The following is a 14,106-nucleotide window of genomic DNA, read 5'->3' as shown; positions in this document are numbered from 1 at the left end:
TCTGATTTTATCCTCATGGTCTCTTCGCGAGATATACGTAGGAGGGAGCAATATACTGCCTGACTCTTCGATGAAGGTATGTTCTCGAAATTTTAACAAAAGCCCGTACTGAGCTACTGAGCGTCTCTCCTGCAGAGTCTTCCACTGGAGTTTATCTATCAGCTCCGTAACGCTTTCGTGATTACTAAATGATCCTGTAACAAAGCGCGTTGCTCTCTGTTGGATCTTCTCTATCTCTTCTATCAACCCTATCTGGTACGGATCCCACACTGCTGAGCAGTATTCAAGCAGTGGGCGAACAAGCGTACTGTAACCTACTTCCTTTGTTTTCGGATTGCATTTCCTTAGGATTCTTCCAATGAATCTCAGTCTGGCATCTGCTTTACTGATGATCAACTTTATATGATCATTCCATTTTAAATCACTCCTAATGCATACTCCCAGATAATTTATGGAATTAACTGCTTCCAGTTGCTGACCTGCTATTTTGCAGCTAAATGATAAGGGATCTATCTTTATATATATTCGCAGCACATTACACTTTTCTGCATTGAGATTGAATTGCCATTCCCTGCACCATGCGTCAATTCGCTGCAGATCCTCCTGCATTTCAGTACCATTTTCCATTGTTACAACCTCTCGATACACCACAGCATCATCTGCAAAAAACCTGAGTGAACTTCCGATGTCATCCACAAGATCATTTATGTATATTGTGAATAGCAACGGTCCTATGACACTCCCCTGCGGTACACCTGAAATCACTCTTACTTCGGAAGACTTCTCTCCATTGAGAATGACATGCTGCGTTCTGTTATCTAGGAACTCTTCAATCCAATCACACAGTTGGTCTGATAGTCCATTTGCTCTTACTTTGTTCATGGAACGACTGTGGGGAACTGTATCATACGTCTTGCGGAAGTCGAGAAACACGGCATCTACCTGGGAACCCGTGTCTATGGCCCTCTGAGTCTCGTGGACGAATAGGGCGAGCTGGGTTTCACACGACCGTCTTTTTCGAAACCCATGCTGATTCCTACAGAAAAGTCATTATACTCAAACATAATACGTGTTCCAAAATTCTACAACTGATTGACGTTAGATACATAGGTCTATAGTTCTGCACATCTGTTCGACGTCCCTTCTTGAAAACGGGGATGACCTGTGCCCTTTTCCAATCCTTTGGAATGCTACGCTCTTCTAGAGACCTACGGTACACCGCTGCAAGAAGGGGGGCAAGTTCCTTCGCGTACTCTGTGTAAAATCGAACTGGTATCGTCCAGCGGCCTTTCCTCTTTTGCGCGATTTTAATTGTTTCTCTATCCCTCTGTCGTCTATTTCGATATCTACCATTTTGTCATCTGTGCGACAATCTAGAGAAGGGACTACAGTGCAGTCTTTCTCTGTGAAACAGCTTTGGAAAAAGACGTTTAGTATTTCGGCCTTTATTCTGTCATCCTCTTTTTCAGAACCATTTTGGTCACAGAGTGTCTGGACATTTTGTTTTGATCCACCTACCGCTTTGACATAAGACCAAAATTTCTTAGGATTTTCTGCCAAGTCAGTACATAGAACTTTACTTTCGAATTCACTGAACGCCTTTCGCATAGCCCTCCTCACACTACATTTCACTTCGCGTAATTTTTGTTTGTCTGCAAGGCTTTGGCTATGTTTATGTTTGCTGTGAAGTTCCCTTTGCTTCCGCAGCAGTTTTCTAACTTGGTTGTCATACCGTGGTGGCTCTTTTCCATCTCTTACGATCTTGCTTGGCAGATACTCATCTAACGCGTATTGTACGATGGTTTTGAACTTTGTCCACTGATCCTCAACACTATCTGTACTTTAGACAAAACTTTTGTGTTGAGCCGTCAGGTACTCTGTAATCTGCTTTTTGTCACTTTTGCTAAACAGAAAAATCTTCCTACCTTTTTTTAATATTTCTATTTATGGCTGAAATCGTCGACTCAGTAACCACTTTATGATCGCTGATTCCCTGTTCTGCGTTAACTGTTTCAAATAGTTCGGGGCTGTTTGTCACCAGAAAGTCTAATATGTTATCGCCACAAGTCGGTTCTCTGTTTAACTGCTCAAGGTAGTTTTCAGATAAAGCACTTTAAAAAATTTCACTGGATTCTTTGTCCCTGCCACCCGTTATGAACGTTTGAGTCTCCCAGTCTATATCCGGCAAATTAAAATCTCCACCCAAAACTATAACATGGTGGGGAAATCTGCTCCAAATATTTTCCAAATTATCCTTCAGGTGTTCGGCCACAACAGCTGCTGAGCCAGAGGGCCTATAGAGACATCCAGTTACCATGTCTGAGCCTGCTTTAACAGTGACCTTCAACCAAAGTATTTCACATTTGGGATCTCCGTCAATTTCCTTCGATACTTTGCACTTCTTATCGCTGTAAACACGCCTCCCCCTTCACTGTCCAACCTGTCGCTGTGGTATACATTCCAATCTGATTTTAGGATTTCATTACTGTTTACTTCTGGTTTCAACCAACTTTCTGTCCCTAGTACTATATGGGCATTGTGACCGTTTATTAATGAGAGCAGTTCTGGGACCTTTCTATAGATGCTCCTGCAGTTTACTATTAGCACATTAATATTGTTATTCCCTGTTGCATTTTGCCTACTCCTACCTTGCCGCGTCTCAGGAGGCATCTTGTCGGGCCTAGGGAGGGAATTCTCTTACCTAAAAAACCCCCATGTGCACTCCACACATACTCTGCTACCCTTGTAGCCACTTCCGGCATGTAGTGCGCGCCTGACCTATTCAGGGGGACCCTACATTTCTCCACCCGATAGCGGAGGTCGAGAAATGTGCACCCCAGATCTCCGCAGAATCGTCTGAGCTTCTGGTTTAAGCCTTCCACTCGGCTCCAAACCAGAGGACCGCGATTGGTTCTGGGAATGATACTACAAATAGTTAGCTCTGATTCCACCCCGCGAATGAGGCTTTCTGCCTTCACCAATACCGCCAACCGCCTGTACGAACTGAGGATGACCTCTGAACCCAGACAGCAGGAGTCATTGGTGCCGACACGAGCAACAATTTGCAGTCGGGTGCACCCAGTGCTCTCTATCGCCAGCGGCAGGGCCTCCTCCACATCTCGGATGAGACCCCCCGGCAAGCAGACAGAGTGAACACTGGCCTTCTTCCCCGACCTTTCCGCTATTTCCCTAAGGGAAATACTGTGTTTATTGAAAAAAATCAACAATTCCTGCTTAAAAAAATATGCATAACTTCTGCAAGTACTTTCCTGAAAAATACTGTCACTAAAAAAACAAATCTACGTAGCAAATAGTGTACTGTCATCAGATACATTTGCTGCACCACCATGAAAATAGAATTCTGTTGACATAATGAATATTTACTTTTGCTTCCAAAGTGTCATTTACAAAGTGCACTTGTTCACAAATTGCAGATTGAATTGTTCACTAAATAAGAGTATAAACATGTTTGACTGAAATTGTTGCCACATCCAGGTGGTGCCATTGTCCTGTTATGAACCCACAGTACTACAGATTATATAAAAAATTGTTTTTGTGAATTTTACAAATTATGACAATACAATTTTCCTGGTGTAGAATATGGATGGAGATGGAACAATAAAATCAAAAGAAGTACAGCATGCTGAGAAGATTTATGCCACACTTCGTGAATGCAGGGAACAATCGGGGGTGAAGAAAAATAAAGGTAAGGAAACTGAAGTAAAATATGCTCTTTGTAGTTTAAACTTCAGTGACCTGTTTTTTTACACAATATGTATTTTGTTTTCAGGCATTAAAATGCAGGGTTACCTCAACAAGAAGAGTGAGAAAAACAAGAAATGGAAGTCAATGTATTTTGTGTTATTGGTTGATGGAACTGATACTCATTTATATTTTTATGATAATCCAAAGGTGAGTGAATTCACGTAAATTACAAGGAAACAGAACAGTTGAACAGTACTCGACACTGGGTGTGAGTAACCTTCTCCTCATTTCCAGCCTTTCTTAACCATTCATTCTCTCTTCCAAAAGGAATAACATACATATTCCTAAAACTTGGAATAGATTTATTTATTTATTTTTTTTTTTTTTTTTTTTTTTTTTTTTTTTTTTTTTTTTTTTTTTTAATTGACGGTAGTCAGATGTTTCTTTGTAAGATTGACTGTTTTTTAAATTGAATTTATTCATCAAATTGTTATCACTTTATATTATGTGTATGTAATCACTATGCCTGAGTGCATATTTATCTGAAGGGCACATTCTACATTTATTTTACTCTGCACACAGTGTGTAAATGAGAGAAATCGAATCTGTGGTACAGTACAGTGTGTAAATGAGAGAAATTGAATCTGTGGTACAATACAGTGTGTAAATGAGAGAAATCGAATCTGTGGCACAGTATCAGTAAGCCAGCTGCTTTATGGTGTCCATTCTCCATTTCATACATCGTGCTAGGAAGGCACTGAAACTTTGCTGCTGCTACTTCTAGAACTACAAGTACAATGAAACTCTGGACCAAACTCACTCTTTTGTTGCCTATACAACCATAAAAAAGGAAAATAATCGTGATTGACACAGTAGTCGGGCACTCAGTTTGTAAAAAATTTCATTTTTCAAATGTACGGAATAACTACAAAAGAATTGTATTTTACTCACCTGTATTTCACAAAGTAATTGTGTAAAATAGTAAATGCTAAATGACTATAAAGAGAAATAGACCAAGATTTCATTTTGTCCTACTTTCTCCATACAGCAGGGGAAGTGACTCAGTGATTAAGACACTAGTGTTGCATTCAACAGGACTTGGGCCCAGTTCCTTGACTGGCCATTCAGTTTTAAAATTTTTAGGTTCCCTAAATGCTTAGGCAAATGTGTGGATTGTTCAAATGAAATATTCTCAGCTGACTTGCTTGCACAATCTGAGCTTGCACTCAGCCAGCAACGACTTCGCATTAAAGCCTTTCCTTTTACACATGATTGTGTAGTACCCGAGTTTAATCCTCTCTCTCTCTCTCTCTCTCTCTCTCTCTCTCTCTCTCTCTCTCTCTCACACACACACACACACACACACACACACACACACACTCTCTCTCTCTCTCTCTCTCTCTCTCTCTCTCTCTCTCTCTCTCTCTCTCTGAGGCGCCCCCTGCGGATGACACAGCACTGCCACAAGCATGGCCTTTTGAAAATACATGCGTGCCATTGCATTTCTCCTCTCTTAGGGTGATCACAGATTTTTTAGACGCCCATGCTGTCCTCGTTTGCTGGGCTATGGCTAAGGTGGCATGCTGCAATGGGAGCATACAGTCTGAAGTGCTTTGGGAGCAGACACATTCTGTTTCCTCCTTCCTGTGTTAAACCATACAGCAACACCAGCAGCGCCGTAACTGTTTCCATGTCAAACTCGGGCATTGACTCTGGTGACCGTGCTAGCTGTGCTGATGATACTGATATCAGTAGTTGCTAAGGAACAGGTGCTGGAATCCCTGGCAATGGTGTCGGAAGCAATAGACAAACTGTTGGTTCAGCCACCAAGGACGGATGCCCTCACCCGTACGGGAATGGAGAAGCAGCAGCAGCAGGTGACATGGTGTCCAATGCAGACTGGCTCAGCTGAGGCAATGCTGTGACATCAGGGGGCACCTGGCCATCCACATGAAGGCAAAGCGGAATCGTGGTGACTCGAGCAGAGGTTTCCTCTGTGAAAATGTCGCAGAAACACCACCCCCAGCATCCGGTGATGACAACTGGAATCCATTTAGGATGACATCTGAAACCGTGCACCCAGACAGCCACACCTAGCCATAACAGGTGTGGCGGATGCACTTGTTGATGTCCAGGTGGAGGACACCAGAGGTGTAGCAGTGGCCTCGACTCGTGTTGGTGGAGTAGCTCCTCTGGGCTCTTCTCGCCAAATGGTGTGAAACAGTATGAGGAGAGAAACCGATCCAAGACAGCATCAGATGAAGAGTTGTTAACATACTTTTTCATCTGACTTTTGAGGGTTCACACTATGTGTTTCGCCTCCCTGTGAGATTGTGGATGGAATGGTAGGACTAGCATGTGACAGATCCCATGGGAATCACAAAATGCCACAAACTGCTGCAATGAAAATTGGGGACCATTACCGGACAGTAACATTGTAAACAAGCATTCAAATGAAAAACTTGGATGAGGCTGTGACTGTAGCAGTTATGGATGTGAAAACACAATGAACGACATACAGAAAACAAGAATATGTGTCAACGATCCATAGACAATAAGCATTGAGAAAGGGGCCAGTGAAATCCACATGTATACGATCTTATGCAAGCAACTGCATTGGCCAAGGAATCAACGAAGCATGTATTGTGGACAGGGGGCAACCAGGTGAATGTCACCATCCAAGATGGGCTAAAACATGTGTCGAGAGGCCAACACATTTTGTGCACAGTACATCCCAATTACCTGCATCTAATAAAGAGAGAACCTCCGAACAAAGCAGTGAAAGGATCACTACCCAAGGGACCATGTGATCCATATCTAAAAGCAGAACACCAACCACAACAGATAATCGATATTAAAAGATGTAATAATTATGGAGGGGTTCATACACATGAGAAGGTGATGAATCTGACCAACCATGTTGTACAAATATTTTGACCTTCTGTAAAACAGGATCCGAAGCCACAGCATCCGCAGTCCGTGTGCTAGTCACAGGAAAACCATCAAGCATCTGCTGTGCGGCGGCGTCAATGTGGAAACAAAGCAATTCCTTTTGATCAAATCCTGGGTCCAAACTGGCTGGCAGGCGGGACAAAGCCTTGGCATTTGCATGTTGACTCATAGAGCAGAAATGAATTTCGTAGTCGTAATGAGAAAGGAAAAGAGCCCAACGTGTAATGTGATATGCCTCTTTGTCTGGTAATGACCCAGAAAGACTAAATAAGGAAAACAATGGTTTGCAATCAGTAACCAAGTGGAATTTGGTACCATGGGATGGGGAAAACCTGGAATTCCTTCACAGCATACACAATGGCCAAAGCTTCCTTTTCTATCTGAATGTACCTAGTTTTGGTAGGAGTAAGCATTTTTGGGTCATAAGCAATAGGCCGCTCAGAGCCATCGAGATATCTATGAGCCCATATCGCCCCCAACCCATATTGGGAAGCATCTGTTGCAAGAACCAAATAGAGACCTGGTTGGTACGTCACTAAGCAGGGCACAGACTGCATCATGGTCTTAAGGGTGGAAAACGCAGCTTCACAAGCTGGCGACCAGTGAAACTGAGTACTTTTGGTTGGCTGTTTTTGGGGAAGGAGACCAGACAGCGAGGTCATCGGTCTCATCAGATTAGGGAAGGATGGGGAAGGAAGTCGGCCGTGCCCTTTGAAAGGAACCATCCCGGCATTTGCCTGGAGCGATTTAGGGAAATCACGGAAAACCTAAATCAGGATGGCCGGACGCGGGATTGAACCGTCGTCCTCCCGAATGCGAGTCCAGTTTCTAACCACTGCACCACCTCGCTCGGTCTGAGTAATTTTGAGCAACAGCGCACGTAGTGGCTTTGCAATTGTCGCTGCCCCAGGAAAACATTTATGATAGGCAACTTTGCAAAAAACTTGAATTTCTTTGTCTGACATAGTGCATGGAAGCGACACAACAGCAGAAACATGTTGATGCAGGGGTTTGAGACCCTTGTGAGAAACTTCAAACCAGAGATAAATGATAGAAGATTGGAAAAATTGACATTTTTGCAAATTGCACATCAATCTGGCTGCTTGGAGGACAGAAGAGAGTACAGATATTTATATATATTCTTCAGTGGAGGCAATGGAAACTACAGTGTCATCAAAATAGTTTGTACAACCCAGCACAGACACTATTAAGTTGCTCCAAAAAATGTTGAAAAATAGCAGGAGCATTTGCAACTCCTAAAGGCAACCCCAAGTATTGGTACAGTCCAAAAAGAGTATTGACAGCTAACATATGTTGTGACTGTATCTAAAGGGAGTTGGAAATAGGCATGTGACAAGTCAGTTTTTTAAGAACCTGATAACTTTGCAAAAAGTATTGGGTGTGTATCCACTATAGATTTTTTGTTCACAGAAACTTTAAAATCTCTGCAGAGGTATAACCAGCTCAGTAGTTTCTTTACCATAACTGAGAGGGTAGATCATTCATTTGATGCAAAATGCAGAACGACATTGTGTTCCATGATGGAATCTTATTCATCTCTTTGACTTGTTTCCTGAGTGCCACTGTAATCAAACGGATCTGAAAAAAATTAGGCCGAGCCGAAGGTTTCATGATAATGACGCTTGAAAATTGCTGGGACACCCCAACTGAGGAGACAACAAAGAGGAAAACTGAGTATGTAATGCATATAGCTATGTTTATGATACTTGTTCAAACACAAAATTCAGTTCATCTGAAATGATCAAATCAAACAACTTAAAAAAGCATCTAACCCAAAAAGATTCTCTTTACGTGCATTACAAGGAAAGTAAGTGACCAGACTACTGACTAGTAGCTCACTGGGACAGAGAGTTGGTTGAGAATAGGAAAACTCTGATATTGTTATTTACTAACTTTCACGATACACGGAGAAGCGAAGGTGAGCTCAAGTCCATATAAGTTCGTTAGTTTAACTAGATTACCTCAGCTCCCATATCCACTTGCATGTACAGAACTTTATGAAAAACCTAACATCAATGAAAAGCTTATTTGGTGCAACAGAAATAGCCGATACAATTTTTATATCCGTATCTGCATCAGGATTGTTGTGCTGAATTGTTGCAACATGTGACCTTTTTTGTTGCAGTCACGACAGATAGCCCAGCATTTTGGACAGACTGGGTGCTCATTGTTAATGAAATAATAAGGCAGGTTGGGAGTGTGGAATATGTATGTTGCTGTTTACTGGCCTGTTTACTTTTTTGGCACGGCTGCTCCTGGGAGTGACGCTTGCTGCTTAGACGCTGTGATCGTGTGTCGACTGCTGTAGCCATGTCTTCCCCCTCCAAACTATCTGAAGTTTGGTGTGAAGGAGAATGTTGGATTGCGAATACCTCACAACTTGGCTCAATTTGGTTACCCATAGTTTGCGACACCCCGAACGACTACGCAATAGCTAAAACCTCGGAGTGGGATGGGTTTTCACACTGGAGGGCACACTCCCACACCTCATGACCTAGCACTAAACAAATGATAGCATCTCTCATCATCTGATCAGCAAACGGTCCTTTATGCACAATGGACACACAATGATGACGATAACGTAACTCATGGGGTTCAGCCACCCATGCTTGATAAATTGGTGTGGTTGCTTCCTACATTGGTAAAACTCAGTGTGGGCTGCAATAACATGTGTGCGCTGGCAGTAGTATTTTGAAAGAAGTTCACACATTTGGTCAGATGTTTAAGAAAATAGATCCTGCAAAGGGGTGAGTTGCCATATGACTTGAAACATTCTTGTCGATATCCATGAAAGGAACAGGACATGACATAAAATAGCATCAGTAATCCCAAAAACTTGGAAGTGTTGTCACAGACACTTCTTGTATGTGTCCCACCCCTCAACAGCCTTCTCATATGTAGAAAAGGGAGGCAGATAAACCATGGGGTCTGCAGAGTACAAAATAGCAGGTGACACAGATGGAGGAGGATCCCAGCTACACAAAACAGAAGCCAATGATTGAAGTGCCTGAGTTTGTTGTCCAGCACCTGTGATTGAAGATGCAACACAGTGGTGAATGGTTCTTGCTGTTCAACTAACCAATTTAAATGTCCTCCATAACACCATCACCCATCGGGAGAGTAAACTAAACGGAGGACCAACACAGAATAGAAATCTGTGTGAAGAACAAGACCACACTCATCGCCAATAGCGTTGTAATTAGGTATAAGTACATCACAACCAATAGACTGAACACAACTTATTCCATGGAAGCATTAACAACTTGAACACAGTATATAAGTAACATTCAGCAGCAGCAGAAAGCAATTTTGTACACGGAGCTGTAGCAACATACATAGAGTACTGAGGCCAAACATCTCTCTCTCTCTCTCTCTCTCTCTCTCTCTCTCTCTCTCCCTCCCTCCCCCCTCTCTCCGCCCTTCCCTCTCTCTCCTCCCTCCTCTTCGCTCCCCTTCCCCATCGCTCCCCTTCCTCCCCTTCTCTCTCCTCCCTACCCATCTCTCCCCTCCCTCCCCCCTCTCTCCTCCCTACCCATCTCTCCCCTCCCTCCCCCCTCTCTACCCCTCCCCCTCTCTCACCTCCCCCTTCTCTCAACCCTCCCCCCTCTCTCAACCCTCCGCCCTCTCTCCTCCCTCCCACCTCTCATCTCCCTACCCCTCTCATCTTCCTCCCCCTCTCATCTCCCTCCTCCTCTCATCTTCCTCCCCCTCTCCTCCCTCCCCCTCTCATCTCCCTCCTCCTCTCATCTTCCTCCCCCTCTCCTCCCTCCTCCTCTCATCTTCCTCCCCCTCTCCTCCCTCCTCCTCTCATCTTCCTCCCCCTCTCCTCCCTCTCCCTATCTCCTCCTTCCCCCTCTCCCCTGCTCCCCCTCTTTCCCCCATCCGCACTCTCTCCCCATCCGCACTCTCTCCCCATCCGCACTATCTCCCCCTCCGCACTCTCTCCCCCTCCGCACTCTCTCCCCCTCCGCACTCTCTCCCCCTCCGCACTCTCTCCCCCTCCGCACTCTCTCCCCCTCCGCACTCTCTCCCCCTCCGCACTCTCTCCCCCTCCGCACTCTCTCCCCCTCCGCACTCTCTCCCCCTCCGCACTCTCTCCCCCTCCGCACTCTCTCCCCCTCCGCACTCTCTCCCCCTCCGCACTCTCTCCCCCTCCGCACTCTCTCCCCCTCCGCACTCTCTCCCCCTCCGCACTCTCTCCCCCTCCGCACTCTCTCCCCCTCCGCACTCTCTCCCCCTCCGCACTCTCTCCCCCTCCGCACACTCTCCCCCTCCGCACTCTCTCCCCCTCCGCACTCTCTCCCCCTCCGCACTCTCTCCCCCTCCGCACTCTCTCCCCCTCCGCACTCTCTCCCCCTCCGCACTCTCTCCCCCTCCGCACTCTCTCCCCCTCCGCACTCTCTCCCCCTCCGCACTCTCTCCCCCTCCGCACTCTCTCCCCCTCCGCACTCTCTCCCCCTCCGCACTCTCTCCCCCTCCGCACTCTCTCCCCCTCCGCACTCTCTCCCCCTCCCCCTTCCCCTCTCCTCCCTCCCCATCTCTCTGCCCCATCCCCCCTCTCTCTCCCCCCTCCCCCTCTCTCCACCCATCCCTCTCTCTCCTCCCTCCTCCTCTCTCCACCCTTCCCTCTCTCTCCTCCCTCCTCTTCGCTCCCCTTCCCCATCGCTCCACCTCCTCCCCCTCTCTCTCCTCCCTACCCAACTCTCCCCTCCCCCACTCTCTACCCCTCCCCCCCCCTCTCTACCCCTCCCCCCCTCTCTACCCCTCCCCCTACTCTCACCTCCCCCTACTCTCACCTCCCCCTACTCTCACCTCCCCCTACTCTCACCTCCCCCTACTCTCACCTCCCCCTACTCTCACCTCCCCCTACTCTCACCTCCCCCTACTCTCACCTCCCCCTACTCTCACCTCCCCCTACTCTCACCCCTCCCCCCTCTCTCACCCCTCCCCCCTCTCTCACCCCTCCCCCCTCTCTCACCCCTCCCCCCTCTCTCACCCCTCCCCCCTCTCTCACCCCTCCCCCCTCTCTCACCCCTCCCCCCTCTCTCACCCCTCCCCCCTCTCTCACCCCTCCCCCCTCTCTCACCCCTCCCCCCTCTCTCACCCCTCCCCCCCTCTCTCACCCCTCCCCCCTCTCTCACCCCTCCCCCCTCTCTCACCCCTCCCCCCTCTCTCACCCCTCCCCCCTCTCTCACCCCTCCCCCCTCTCTCAACCCTCCCCCCTCTCTCAACCCTCCCCCCTCTCTCAACCCTCCCCCCTCTCTCAACCCTCCTCCTCTCATCTTCCTCCCCCTCCTCCTCTCATCTTCCTCCCCCTCTCCTCCCTCCCCTATCTCCTCCCTCTCCCCTGCTCCCCCTCTTTCCCCCCTCTGCACTCTCGCCCCCTCCCCCTCTCTCCACCTCCCCCTCTCTCTCCCCCTCTCTCCACCTCCCCCTCTCTCCACCTCCCCCTCTCTCCCCCTCCCCCTCTCTCCCCCTCCCCTTCCCCCTTCTCCCTCTCGTCCCTCCCTCCCCTCTCTCTCTCCCCTCCCCTCTCTCTCTCCCGTCCCCCCTCTCTCCCTCCCCCACCCCCTCTCCCTCCCCCGTCTCCCTCTCTCCTCCACCGTCTCTCCCTCCCACATCTCTCTCCCTCCCACATCTCTCTCCCTCCCTCTCTCCCTCCCACCTCTCCCTCTCTCCCCCTCCCACCTCTCCCTCCCTCACCCTCCTCCCTCTCTCTCCCTCCCTCACCCTCCTCCCTCTCTCTCCCTCCCTCACCCTCCTCCCTCTCTCTCCCTCCCTCACCCTCCTCCCTCTCTCTCCCTCCCTCACCCTCCTCCCTCTCTCTCCCTCCCTCACCCTCCTCCCTCTCTCTCCCTCCCTCACCCTCCTCCCTCTCTCTCCCTCCCTCACCCTCCTCCCTCTCTCTCCCTCCCTCACCCTCCTCCCTCTCTCTCCCTCCCTCACCCTCCTCCCTCTCTCTCCCTCCCTCACCCTCCTCCCTCTCTCTCCCTCCCTCACCCTCCTCCCTCTCTCTCCCTCCCTCACCCTCCTCCCTCTCTCTCCCTCCCTCACCCTCCTCCCTCTCTCTCCCTCCCTCACCCTCCTCCCTCTCTCTCCCTCCCTCACCCTCCTCCCTCTCTCTCCCTCCCTCACCCTCCTCCCTCTCTCTCCCTCCCTCACCCTCCTCCCTCTCTCTCCCTCCCTCACCCTCCTCCCTCTCTCTCCCTCCCTCACCCTCCTCCCTCTCTCTCCCTCCCTCACCCTCCTCCCTCTCTCTCCCTCCCTCACCCTCCTCCCTCTCTCTCCCTCCCTCACCCTCCTCCCTCTCCCTCCCTCCCTCACCCTCCTCCCTCTCTCTCCCTCCCTCACCCTCCTCCCTCTCTCTCCCTCCCTCACCCTCCTCCCTCTCTCTCCCTCCCTCACCCTCCTCCCTCTCTCTCCCTCCCTCACCCTCCTCCCTCTCTCTCCCTCCCTCACCCTCCTCCCTCTCTCTCCCTCCCTCACCCTCCTCCCTCTCTCTCCCTCCCTCACCCTCTCTCCCCCTCTCTCCCTCCCTCTCTCCCCCTCCCTCTCTCCCCCTCTCTCCCTCCCTCTCTCCCCCTCCCTCTCTCCCCCTCTCTCCCTCCCTCTCTCCCCCCTCCCTCTCTCCCCCTCTCTCCCTCCCTCTCTCCCCCTCCCTCTCTCCCCCTCTCTCCCTCCCTCTCTCCCCCTCCCTCTCTCCCCCTCTCTCCCTCCCTCTCTCCCCCTCCCTCTCTCCCCCTCTCTCCCTCCCTCTCTCCCCCTCTCTCTCTCCCCCTCTCTCCCCCCTCTCCCTCCCCCTCTCTCCCCCTCTCTCCCTCCCTCTCTCCCCCTCTCTCCCTCCCCCTCCCCCCTCTCTCCCCCTCTCTCCCTCGCCCTCCCCCCTCTCTCCCCCTCTCTCCCTCCCCCTCCCCCCTCTCTCCCTCCCCCCTCCCCCCCTCTCTCCCTTCCCCTCGCCCTCTCTCCCTTCCCCTCCCCCTCTCTCCCTTCCCCTCCCCCTCTCCCTTCCCCTCCCCCTCTCTCCCTTCCCCTCCCCCTCTCTCCTTCCCCCTCTCTCCCTCCCCCTCCCCCTCTCTTCATCTTCCTCTCTCCATCTTCCTCTCTCCCTCCCCTCTCTCCCTCCCCCTCCCCCTCTCTCCATCTTCCTCTCTCCCTCCCCTCTCTCCATCTTCCTCTCTCCCTCCCCTCTCTCCCTCCCCCCTCTCCCCCTCTCTCCCTCTTCCTCTCTCCCTCCCCTCTCTCCCTCCCCCTCTCCCTCCCCCCCTTCCCCCCTTCCCCTCCCCCCTTCCCCTCTCTCCCTCCCCCTCTCTCCCTCCCCCCCTCTCCCTCCCCTTCTCTCCCTCCCCTTCTCTCCCTCCCCTTCTCTCCCTGCCCCTCTCTCCCTGCCCCTCTCTCCCTGCCCCTCTCTCCCTGCCCCTCTCTCCCTGC

General features: G+C 49.8%; 1 protein-coding gene across 2 annotated transcripts in view; it reads left to right on the top strand.

Moving 5' to 3' along the window:
* LOC124623187 (ras GTPase-activating protein 1) overlaps positions 1 to 14,106 on the top strand; it is a 148,524-nt gene that overhangs the window by 32,786 nt on the left and 101,632 nt on the right. For both annotated transcript variants that reach the window (XR_006980679.1, XM_047148993.1), the window contains exons 6-7: positions 3,598 to 3,706; positions 3,791 to 3,912. Coding sequence is in view for 1 of the 2 variants with exons in the window: in XM_047148993.1 (XP_047004949.1) it covers positions 3,598 to 3,706; positions 3,791 to 3,912 (231 nt within the window). In the remaining variant the exon portion in view is untranslated. The remainder of the gene's footprint in view (positions 1 to 3,597; positions 3,707 to 3,790; positions 3,913 to 14,106) is intronic.

This window comes from Schistocerca americana, chromosome 7 (assembly GCF_021461395.2).
Source record: "Schistocerca americana isolate TAMUIC-IGC-003095 chromosome 7, iqSchAmer2.1, whole genome shotgun sequence".
Lineage (NCBI taxonomy): Eukaryota > Metazoa > Arthropoda > Insecta > Orthoptera > Acrididae > Schistocerca > Schistocerca americana.
The sequence above is the reverse complement of the archived record's forward strand: the minus strand, read 5'-3'. Positions and strand labels throughout refer to the sequence as shown.